The sequence below is a fragment of the Antedon mediterranea genome, chromosome 2 (genome assembly GCF_964355755.1).
Source record: "Antedon mediterranea chromosome 2, ecAntMedi1.1, whole genome shotgun sequence".
NCBI classification, from domain to species: Eukaryota; Metazoa; Echinodermata; class Crinoidea; order Comatulida; family Antedonidae; genus Antedon; species Antedon mediterranea.
The window spans coordinates 18,524,867-18,537,741 of NC_092671.1; the positions used below are offsets into that span (position 1 = coordinate 18,524,867).

The 12,875-nt window shown below is 31.1% G+C and overlaps 1 protein-coding gene across 1 annotated transcript; it reads left to right on the forward strand.

The window, feature by feature from the left end:
- Nucleotides 1-6,839: 6,839 nt before the first annotated feature.
- On the forward strand, nucleotides 6,840-10,347 carry LOC140039331 (uncharacterized). The gene is made up of 3 exons (XM_072084935.1): nucleotides 6,840-7,233; nucleotides 7,789-8,496; nucleotides 9,471-10,347. The coding sequence occupies exons 1-3, from the start codon at nucleotides 6,840-6,842 to the stop codon at nucleotides 9,665-9,667; spliced, it is 1,299 nt and encodes a 432-aa protein (XP_071941036.1). The 3' UTR covers nucleotides 9,668-10,347.
- Nucleotides 10,348-12,875: the final 2,528 nt, after the last annotated feature.

Here is a 12,875-nt window from a genome sequence, read left to right on the forward strand (position 1 = left end):
TTCGTTTTTCAAAGTCCTCTTTATAATATTCGATTTTTGTACTTGGTATACTTCATTTTATTTATTTATATGAAGTTTTTCTTTATTATTTAATTACCTTTCTATTCCTAATGTCATCCAAGGGGATCGTATTCTATCAGTTCGTATACGTCCCCGTTTTAATAGAAAACATTTGTCAATAGAAGAGAAGAAGTAATAATTTGCTCGAATTGAAAAACTAATTTGCATTATCGCTTGAGGGGACTTCTTTCAACAGCTGATTGTCAAGCTCAGATTTAAAATTATGTTTTTGCTCTTCAGAATAAGTACATTTCAAAATAAAGTTATGTCATATGTCAGGATTTTTTTCTAATGACAAATTAAAACTCCACTCCCAAAGACTTAATAATAATATAGGGCCTAATAATAATATAATATATAATATAATAACATGATTTTTATAACGCATATGCCACTCAAGGTGCTCAAGGCGCATTTAAAAAATAAAAAACAAATCATACAAATTTCTGACAAATAAAATGCAATTTCTTTGGAGACTTGTAATAAGACTTTGTAGAGAATCTTGTTTATGTTTTTCTTGTGAACGGGATTGCCATCTTTAAGAAGGATAGTGAATGAATTCGCTTATGGTTATACTTGGCATTTTTCCTAAATAGATATTTAAAAAAAAACAGAACCATTAGATATCACTTACGATAGGTATAGCTAATTCCAAATGACACGTAATGAGTAATTAAACAATCAAATTACACGAATACATTCATGTCATTCGTTTAATGGTGGAGAATATTCCATTCGTTGAATCCAACTCATATTAATACTTTAATATATACATTAATTGTTTGTATACTAAAACATTTAGTTACCATTAATAATTTGATTATCATTATTATTATTTTATACACAGATGTGGTACCGGTATATAGTATTAATGAGATCGGAGACGATTACTGTATTATTTTACCGCATTACGATGCAGATGACGAATATTTACAACTGGAATTTGACTACAATCATGCAATGGGAACATTCGAATTAATTCCATCAACTGAAGCCTTCAAAAAATTTTGTATTAAAAATAATAACAATCAGATTTTAGGTAAAATTGGTATGAACATTTCGAAAGAAGGATTACAAATTTGGCGTGACCACCAACATTCATCATTTTTCTATCTCAAAATGAATCCTATTCAAGAAATGAGGCAATTTTTGACTAATTCAAAAACGTTGTCTATTTGCAAAAAAGGTAAGAACAATGGCGTTATGCAATGACCCTTTCAGCATAATAATTGTACAGATAATACGAAATTGAGTTCTAACATTGGTGATAAATACTGTTTGGACATTTGGATGGTCAGATAATACCACGTTGCTATGTTACTATTTAAATTGCTTTTGTACTGTTTTTTACATTTTCTATACTACATAGTAGGCCTACTCGTAATTATCTAATTTTATTTAGGCCTAATGTATATTTTATTTTTATTAAAAGATAGGTCTGCTGGTTATACATTTGGTCACGATCGTCTTACTGTTGAACAACTTAGTTTCAGAGGTAGGATTGTACTTATTTTGTTAATGTTTCGGTACTACTCTATATAGGAATTTTAAGTGATCAAACAGCAAGTTGTTTGTCATTGACATAAAGAAACAAAAAAACTGTCCTAAGACCTATTCGCTAAGTTGAAACATGATATTTAGGCTTATGTTAAGAGCCATGAACCTATAATCCAGATTTTAGTTATAGGGGAAATAGGACATGTTTTGCTGTTGAAATATAAGATGGGCGTTACATTTACATTATTTAGCCACCATCGCCGTACGTCCATGCGTCAACCACGTTTATTAATCTATACATAAATTTACGTAAGGGCAAAATTCGATAAATCGCAGTTTATTTCTAGAATTTTTACTCGATGGTATATAAAGTTGGTTCGTACTTTCGGTACTGATTTTAACCATCTGATGTAACCATGTTTACTAATTAAATTGAGTTAGATAATTAGTTATTGACAATTAAAACGAATTTAGGTTCAACGATTTGCCCCAAATAGGGGTGTTTCGTGGTCGTGGTATACACTGTCTAATGGATGTCCAACTTGAAAAATACCCGCAGACAATAATGCGAGGATGCTTCGCATTTTCATATCTCCTCCTACGATAATTGTTTTTAATAGCTGAAAACCGGTTGAACAGCTCGAGTACAGCATCATAATGTTGAAGACAGGGCGATTTTCTTTAAAAAAATACTATTTTGATAGATTTAATATACGTTTATACAAATGTTTTGATCTGCGATAAATGGAACATTCCAATCTCTGTTCCACAAGTGTCTATTCCCTCAGGCGTCGTAAAGACAAGTACTGTACAGTCATAACAAAAATTCGATACATTTTTTTCCAATCTGTGGAATCCTTTTTTTAACGCATAATGAGCTAGCCTTTCCAGTCGCCGTCTATTATGTACAATCAACTTTATTATTGCAGCTAAACCACCACCAACACCACCACCCTCCCCTCACTGGCATGAGTAGCGTTCGTTGTAAAGTCAGTAGAGGACAGGCCTACAGTACGAATGATCAGTACATGCCCTAAACGCAGAACGACTTTGGTGGTTAGGAAACAACTTAATTTTCAATACAAGTTGGGTAGTGGGTATCATAATTGGCTCTATGAAACAATTGACCATTAGGCCTACTAATTAAGTTGAGTTAGATAATTATTTATTGACGATTAAAGCGAATTTACGATTTGCCCCGAATAGAGGTGTTTAATATATTACTGACAGTTCCTTCTGAACGTTTGTAATCATGTAACTTCAAAAAAATATAAACGTCGTATTAGTGATGTATCGTTACATGTACTGTACTATTTCAATCGACTATGACGGTGACAGTTTCAACAAAGTATTACATCGCAATGTTTTACTGTGTTTACTGGTATATTATTTGTAAAACATGAAAACCATTAATATTTCGTTACTAAATCGATAAAGAATATATTTAAAAATTGTTCGTCTTTGCATCCATCCTCTTCCCCATCCCTCAACCCAAATGTTACATACAAAACACAAATTCAGTTTGTTTCTTATTTTGTGACAAACTTCTTTTTCGGAAGTAATTCCCGGGGTGCTAATTTTAGTTGAGTACATAAATCACCGTGTCTATTTATTCGTTCCTGTAAACAACATGTATTATTGTCCTGCATGTGCATTTGAAGTCGCCAGTTTTTTAAACGCTGAAATGACTATGTATTCGAGAACCATCTGTGGCACGACCTAGATGGTACGCGAGCGAAGTGAGCGTACCATCTAGTTCATATAATTAGTTCAAAACTAAACATATTTTTTTTTTCTCTTTTGTGGCGCAAACACCACTTTTATTCACATTCATATTATCTCATATTACATAAAATCGTATTATTTAACTTGTAAATGTCGTTACAGTTCATAAGTAACATTTTTACATATACGAATTCTGTATTACTCCTTTTTTCATTAATTTTCTTATATTTTGTTATACACTTGACAGGATCATCATTATCATCTATCCCGTTTTAAAATAGTTCACACATTTTCATTTGTTTGTTTTCATTTTACAACCCGGATTATACAATATATTTATATACATGATAAAAAAAAACAATAATAGCTCAGTACCACCAGTAACCCGTATCACTGTAATTCTTTTTCGGTTAATCGTATCAAATTAGAAATTATATTATCATAATCTTATTTCTTAAAGCTACCCATTTTTCTATACTTGTTTCTTTATTGTTATATGTTTCACATTCAATGTTATATAACATATTGCTTTTAAATGAATTCCATAAAGATTTACCCACTGGCTTATTTAGTGCAGATAACATTTTTATTCTATAAATAGTAAATGCTGCAAAAGTGTAAATATAATCTATTAGCTTATCTCCCGTTCCTAGTATTAATTGTTTAAATGATATATTATTGTGATTTAAACTTACAAAGATACTAAGCATTTTCCTCCAATATTTCTGAATAAATCTACAACTAAAAAACAAATGATTTTCATTTTCAATTTCTCCACATTTGTCACACGTTTGTGTTTCCTTAACTTTCCACTGATACAGCCGTTTGTTGGTAGGCAGTATTCTATTATATATTTATATTTTATATATATATATATTTTATATGTAACATCTTATAATTGAATTGTGCTAGTTTCTTATCTTTCATTTTACATACTTTCCGTAACCAAGAAGTTTTCCAATCAATGTTGTTATCATTGAAGTACTCTTCCCATTTTAGTTGTGACATTGGAATAATGAAATATTCTTTCACAAACCATGAGTATATTAGTTTGGTAGTATTAATCTCATACTTGGTCCCAACTAATTCATCATTATCATCACAATTGAAAATATCTACCTCCTTAATAATACGTTTCCATTGAATTGGTATTGCCTTAATAATGCACAAATACTCATTTAACCAGTTTGTTTTACATTGTAGTTTCACCAGTATTTCGTTTGATGTTAAAAAAGTGTTCTTATTAACAATGTCTTTAATACTGATAATGCCACTGTCAATCCAATGCTTGTAGAAAAGCGATTTTTTTTTAGTTTAACGTAGTGGTTTCCCCACAGTTGCTCATTCATTATATCGTTATAAGTTTCAGGTTTTTTTTTAGAGATTCTGTTATAATTTATGTAGGCTTTTATCATATTTTTGTAAAACAGTGGAATTTTATCAGAATTAACATCAATAATGTTATAACATGACATATTAAGTAAAACATTAACATCACATATTTTTTTAATATAATACATTGGAATATGTTTCCATTTAGCACCATCATCATTCATAATTCTTTTTAACCAGCCACACATGAGTGCGTTAACATGAAGAGTAAAATCAGGCATTTTAATGCCTCCCATCTCAACATCACCAATTAGAGTTTTTCTTTTTATCTTTTCCCTTTTATTGTTCCAAATAAAATTATATATTAGATTTGTAACTTGTGTATATACATATTTTGGAACATCAGTGATATTTGCAGCATATGTTAATTTAGATAGTGCAAGACTTTTCAGGATTATTATTCTACCAAAAATTGAGAGATTTCTAGCATTCCATTGTTTTAAAGTCTTTTCTAGCTCTATTAATTTAACATCCCAGTTTTTTCTGGTACATTCTTCTGTATTATACCCTACATATATGCCTAAAATTTTGATCGGGTGTTTTACCCAATTTAATTCTAAAGGTCTATCTATTCTGTTCTTCCATTTACCAATCCAAAAAGCATTGGTTTTTTTTTTATTTAGTGTCATTCCAGATACTTCACAAAAACGTTCAATTACACTGACTGCTGACTTAATACTTTTGTCATTACCAACATACAAAACCGTATCATCGGCTAATTGGCTTATTCTAGCTTCTATGTTATTTTCATTATTTGGAAGTTTAATACCCTTATAGTCATCTTTGTTTCTTATTCTAGATGCCATTACTTCAACCACTAAAATGAATAACAGAGCAGATAGAGGACAACCTTGTCTAATACCTCTTTCCATTTTAAAATTGTTTGAAACCCAACCATTGTTAACTGTGACACATTCAACGTTATTGTATAATACTTTTACCCAGTTACAAAAGAACATTCCAAAGTTAAACTTTTCTAGAATATTGAACATAAAATCTCTACTAATAGAGTCAAAAGCCTTCTTAAAATCTACGGTAATTATTGCCCCTTCGATATCATTACACTCTGTATAATAAAGCAGGTCTTCTATTAACCGAATGTTTTCACCAGCGAAACGGCCTTTTATATAACCTTTTTGGTCTGAACTTACTATTGATTTAATAACCATTTTAAGTCTGTTACTTAATACATGTGCAAGAATTTTGTAATCGGTGTTTAAGAGGGTAATGGGACGCCAATTATTCAAATTTTCTCTTTCTCCATCCTTGAACAAAAGGGTGATTACACCTCGTTTTTGCGAAAAGGATAATTCTTGAGAATTATAACTTTCATTTAACGCATCGCAAATTAAATGTTTAATATTATTCCAAAAGAACACATAAAATTCAACACTTAGACCATCCGATCCAGGTGTTTTATTTTTTTCCATCATTGAAATGGCCTTTTTACATTCATCAATAGTGACGTAACCTTCACAATTTTCTTTTTCTATTTCTGAAAGCTTGTTTATAATAGAATTACAAAGGTATTTATTAATTTTTCCAGGGTTTATAACATTTTTTGCGTATAAACCTTCGAAATGTTGTATTTGTTCCTTTAAAATATCAATTGGGCTCGTTGCTAAGCTCCCATCTTTAGTAATTAAACTTTTTATGTGTTTCTTTTTACTTTTGGATCTTTCTAACCCAAGAAAGTATTTTGTATTCCGCTCGCCTTCCTCTATCCATTTTACTCTGGACCTAATTTGCGCGCCTTTTGCTTCTACATTATAAATGTTTTCAAGCTCTATTTTTTTGTTTTCAATTTTATTTTCAATGGTTATATCACAATTTTGAGTATTCATAATTGTTTCATTTAAGTTTTTTATTTGTTTTTGTAATTTTTCTTTCTTTTTATTCTGGTTACTAAACATATTTGGGTAGTAGTATATTATATTAATAACGTCCGTTCTCATTTTTACAGCAGTCTAATTTATAATAGGTTGGTTAAAGAAAGGTAGAAAAAAGGGTATTTCGCTTCTTCTTGGTATGTTTATAACGAATTAAAATGTTAGATTATTATTAGTTCTACTATTGTATAAACAGATTTATATCTGTAATAAGCCTAATTATATATTTATTTTGTACACCTAAAAAAATTCATTGAATGCGTGAAGACAATAATAATGTATTTCTGCTTAGATTGTATTGTTAATACTACGACCAACAGCACGTTTACAGAATTACCCGAAGAGATACCTACATTTGTAACAGTTGATATACCATCAAACATACCATTTGAGCTACGCTTGTCCGGGAACGAAACCACAGGGAATGACATTTTTATTACATACACGTCAACATATGTAAGTATTGGTTTAGCCGACATCGATGAGGAAATAATGTACGAAAGCTATGAATTATTGTCTTGGAGAAAAGTAACAATAAAAATTTCTAATACGGAAATATGGATCGGCGGACGACATAACAACTTATACTTGAATTTTAAACTAAGAAGTCATCGCTACATGAGAAAGCTCTGGTGGTCTGCAGATTTAAACAATGATCAATGTAAAATAGGTAAGAACAATTTGATGACTTGCTGTTGTATCGTTTGGATGGTGACACATTTTGCAAAGAAATTACTAATGTAGGCCTATTGGCAAGGCCAGCTCAGTGTCCTATTGTTAGATTGCCTTGATGTAACCAGGGAGTTGACAACTCCCTGATGTAACTATCAACTATTATTATCATTTTAATACTGCCTTAATTCTCGAACCAGAATGTAGTATATTACCATTGATAATTACAGGAACAAATGTTGTAATTAGTACAGGGTATGTTTATATCACTACGTAATATGCAATCTTATTTTGTTTGATAATTATGACTACCTACACTCGCATTGCTTTACATTTTTGCTTAATATAATTAAATGTGTTGTTAGATTCAATGATGAATATAAATAGTCACTGAAAAATACCGAATTAATTTTTTAACAACTTTTTTAACATACGCGCTATCTAATTATGTTTAGATTGGCCTACATCGCATTGTTTAGATTAATTTGTATGGTGGAAAAGAAATTACTAATCTTATTACAATAACAATTTTAATATTTCTCCTATATAAAAGGTCACGTGGAGCAAGCATCTTCGGGTAGTCACGAAAAAATTCGCCCAGAAAACAGCACATATAATTATACTACAATGTACGATGTTAACAATGAAACAGAATTTGCAACACATTGCAAATGTAATTATACTGATTGTGGCACGGTTACCTGCAATTCGGATGTCAACTGCAAGGTCATTTGTAACTGTATACCGGCAACAGAGCTGAAGTTCAAATGCAACTGCAGTTCCGGAAATTGTTTGTCAGTTTACGAACACTACGTAAATGGTGGCAGTGACAACAATAAAACAAGTACTGAATTTGTTGAACAAGGAAGCCTTACGGTATCGACATTGGAATACGATAATACGGTATACGGAACAGGTAATGGTGAATTGGAGTATAATTCGACTACTGGGATACCATTGAATGCAACCTTTGGAAACAGTACGTTGGGACATAGTAAGACATTGACAACTGAATCGTATAACGGAATAGGAAGCAGTGAGTTGAGTAATGAAATAGAAATTACTAAAACGGACATTACTGAAACGGGACGTAGTGGAACGAAACATAGTGCAACTACTGGATCTGCAAATGATGGAAATGAGAATAGCCCTATCGAATCAGAAGCTAAAGAGGAAACACATGTATCAACAAATGATTATATTGAGCTTAATTTCACACACACTGAAACCGACCGAATGTCAACCCAATCAGAGAAAGCAAGTACGTTTGTACACATGCTACAGATAGTATAAGTTTACATTATCTCTCTATTAAGCGGGAATTAAATCTAGTCAACTGGAATTACTTGGTTGTATAGATAGTAGCTTTTATACAATAAGTCCATTTGACTAGATTTTTAGTCGCGTGCAACGCGACTCTACAGCTCAATATGTCGGTTGGTTGGTCGGTAAACACTAACTTGAGAACGCGACTAAAGCCATGTAATGGCCTTGTTTTTAAAACATAAGACTACCTGGATGAATGACAATATCCATACTTGATTCGCAGTTAGCCAATTGAGAGAATTAGACTAATGTACATTAAAGATGTATTGTCCCTTGAAACACAACAAAAGGTCAAAATATTCTAAATTTAAATTGGCCATATCAAAGTAATATTAAAGTTATTCACTTTAAGTCGAAAATTCGAGCCAAAAACAACGTAATTAACAGGTAAATTATTGATTACATTTCGTCTGAAAAAAAAACGCGAGCGAAAGTAAACAATGATTTCAAACCACGAGTATGTTTTCACACAGATCGCGAGGAAGTTTTATGATTATGCATACAGAGTAGCCAAAAAAGCGCTTTGCTTTATGAGATATGTTTTGATCGAAAACTTTGACTGGCAGTCAAAAACATCTGTATTTCACTAATTTTTGGTGAAAGTTAATAGCTATTATGATACTTTAAAATGACCCACTTTTTTCGAAATATTAATTTTTTTTGGAAGTAGTCAAAGGGACAATACATATTTAAGACTGAGAGAAAATGTTAATTGGCACATATTCCTTTTCCTAAAACATAATAATTATCGTTTAAAGGTTTACATGACGAAATCAGTATGTTGATATCAAGTTTACTCTACACCACGTACGTACATTATTATGTGGTGTACTGCAAACCTTATATCAACATAATATTTATTATAATAATTATCGACATATTTCTAAACATGTGTCTCTTTTCTTACAGGTAGTGATTTGAACATTCCACCGATGGTTATTTTACTAATTGCATTAATCGTTACTACAATGTTGGTTTTAGTAGTCGGTTGCTGTTGTATCATAGCGGGTTTTTTCAAACCACCCCAAAACAAGATAGCACAGGCGCCACCACCACCACCACCGATGCAGCCACAACCACCAGACCGGTCAAACATACAGAAATAGAATTTCAGTAAACTGAAAAAATATTGATTACAAAAGAAACTTCACGTTTGCAGGACGATGTTACGCATTATTATTATTATAAAATTTTAATCAAATAGAACTAAGCACCAAAATAATGTACGTTTTTGTTCATAACGTTTGTTGCGGAATAACATGCAATGTTACATAACATTTAAAAATAACATACAATTTAATTAATAGCTAAGAAAATGTTTTTATAATTACAAAATACAAAAAAATAAAAATTGTTTTACATTTATTCATTAAATATATCTTACACTATAAGCAATAAGTAACACGTTGTGTATTGGTAAAAAGTTTTCATAGCGTAAAGGAAATAAAGTGAAGTTGTGAATTCGACGTTTCGGTTGGTTTTGCTACAACCGAAATACATAATTATAAATTAAATACGATTATTTACAGTCATAATTAATAATTATGACTGTAAATAATCGTATTGTGTTTTGCTTATCTTACACGTGTGTAGGACAACATTCAAGCTTAAATAATTAAAATTTAGGCCAAATTATACCGAACATTTTAGCTTTTTTTGTGTGTGCTATCTTATCTATGTTTTATAGATTGAAATATAGTATAATATAAATCGCTGATACAAATTGCATAGATATAACTTTTACCTTTGTGTATCTAAAAAAAACAGCATTTTAAAAATATTAAATATTGACTGAGTATAAAATCTGCTTTAAGGAATCCTTGTTAGATATTTTAGCAATAGGTCTACTTATTAACTTGTGTGTTTCTTAACGTTGTTGGTATTTTAAAAATATTATTCAATTCAATGTTTCCTAAATAATAATTATTACACAATTTCTATACATTTTCCACCTTTATTCGTTGTTTTAATTCATTATTTAGCCATATCTGAATTTGTTCCAATTTATACTGTATTTATCTTGTTTATACATTTATATTTTTAATTCAATAAGTGTGCTTTAGGCCTATATATACTTTAAAGATGTATTGTACCTCCTTAATGTTTTTGTTGTTGAATATGCCATGTTAATGTCACATAATAGTTATCCACTTTTACCAAAAATTGGATCGACAAAATATATATTTACCTGAAAAACCTGAAATTTAAAGCCAAAAAAAGGCAAATTGGCTGCCAGCCAATGTGTTTTTGGTTGAATTTACCCTTTTATTTTGTCATCTTTTATTATTATAACTTACTACATAATAACCTATTCAAAGTTTAATTAATGTTAATTGTTTATGTTTTGGGGGACAATTGTTCCATTTACCTGCACACACACACACACACACATATGTAAACATACCAATTCATCAATATACATAATGTTCACATTTAGTATGTCTGCAGATATATTATAATATGAAAATTGTTGTTAGCTTAATATGTGCACTTTTGTTTTGTTTGACAATGCCGCCTCCCCCCCCCCCCCCCCCCAAGTAAAACATTGAATTCACTATTGGTTGGGAAAAGTAAAAATTGCTTGTTTTTAGTAAGTAAGACTTGAGTAAGTCACTAAGGCTCTATATTGCATGGTTACGCATTAATTGTTGAATAAATTATTTATCACACTTAGCAGTAAAATTCTAATATTCTATTGTTATTCACATTGAATGGACTATTATAATATAATGATAAAAGACATCTTGTTTTACCAAGTTATTGTTTCTGTTTTATCCGTTCTTTGAAAGTTGAAACTTTCCATTGTCGCATTGCTTGTTTATAGCCTTATTATATTGTACCAGGGAAGAAGAGTACGAATACTATTGTGTTTTGCTCGCATCTGTGCAATTTAATTAACTTTTATTAGACTATAAAATCAATTAAATAGGGTTTTACCCATTGTATACCCTGTCAACGCGTTACATTAATATGTATTTCATTACAATCATGTCATATAACTTGAATATGAAATTCTGAGGCGCTTTATACAAAGTATCTGATACGTACGTGTGTAGTAATTATATTAAAGAAGACTTTCTCCTAACGTCTTTTATTAGCTCCAATAGAACAAAACGAACATAATAACATGGCCATATAGGCCTACATGGCTGCAGTCGCGTGCTCAAGTTAGTGTTTACCGACCAACCGACCTGTATAGTCGCGTTGCACACCACTAAAAATAATGATGAACAAATATACTGTTATAATGAAATTAATTAACTAGACTATAAACGAACTTTAAATGATAACAAAAATAATGTATGAGACATAATATATCCAAAAAATGTAAATGGGAAATGACAATAAAATGACCTGAAGCTAGGTTACTCCTTTCGTACCAACTACTGAACATAATTGCATATGATTTTCCTCTTAAATTATCTTCCATCTACATTTGCATGGCATGACAATCCTGCATCTACATGGAATAAAAGCTATGAATCATTTTAATTATAAAATTTGTTTTGCTCAACTCTGCATTCAGAGCTCTCTTCTCCAATGTCGGTTGAATATTTTGTCGAACACTGTTATAGTAATAATTATTACAACCGTGGGTGAATTAGCTGGTATTGCTAAACCAGGCACTAATCATTCTAATCATCCAAAGAAAAACAAACAAAACAAGCAAACAAGGCTGGCCCAGTCATGTGTTTGAGTTAGTGTTTTACCGACCGACCAACCGACCGACATAGTGATAGTTTGATAGCGAATGTAAATCTTGATTACAACAACTAAAGGCGTTAGATAGAAAATTCTTACCGTAAAACAAGAAAACAGTACTTTAAACTTCTTAATAAGAAGAACAAGGCCAACAGCCATTAAGTCGCGTGCTACAATGCATAGTGATACCGGACCGACAGACAGACCGACAGACAGACCGACAGACAGACCGACCGAACTATACTGACCGAAATTACTGAACATGTTTAAAAATGTTGAAATGTTTAAAAACATTTATATTTTTTTAATTTACACGTCACTTTTGACGTGCTCGTATAACGTAATTTCGAGTTGAAAAGTAAGTCAAGAAAACAGAAATCGGGCAAAAAGAGAGCGTAATAACATTTAACGCGCAGTGCGCGCGCAAAAATATGCGCACTCATGGCAATTTTGTAAACGCTTAAAATTGCCTGAAACGTACTCTTATTTCATCGAAAATAAATTTTGAAAATTTTAAGCGCGCGTACGCATGCGTTACATTTGCTATGCACGTAATTGTATTGCCATATGATGATTTATGCCCTGAAATTTATGAGATGATGATGTGATCAT

What these genes read in the sequence shown, in the direction of transcription:
- LOC140039331 (XM_072084935.1), top strand. Translation starts at nt 6,840, where the DNA reads ATGTATTTCTGCTTAGATTGTATTGTTAATACTACGACCAACAGCACG. An exon ending in CAATGATCAATGTAAAATAG is followed by an intron (nt 7,234 to 7,788) that starts GTAAGAACAATT and finishes CCTATATAAAAG; the next exon opens with GTCACGTGGAGCAAGCATCT. An exon ending in AACCCAATCAGAGAAAGCAA is followed by an intron (nt 8,497 to 9,470) that starts GTACGTTTGTAC and finishes CTTTTCTTACAG; the next exon opens with GTAGTGATTTGAACATTCCA.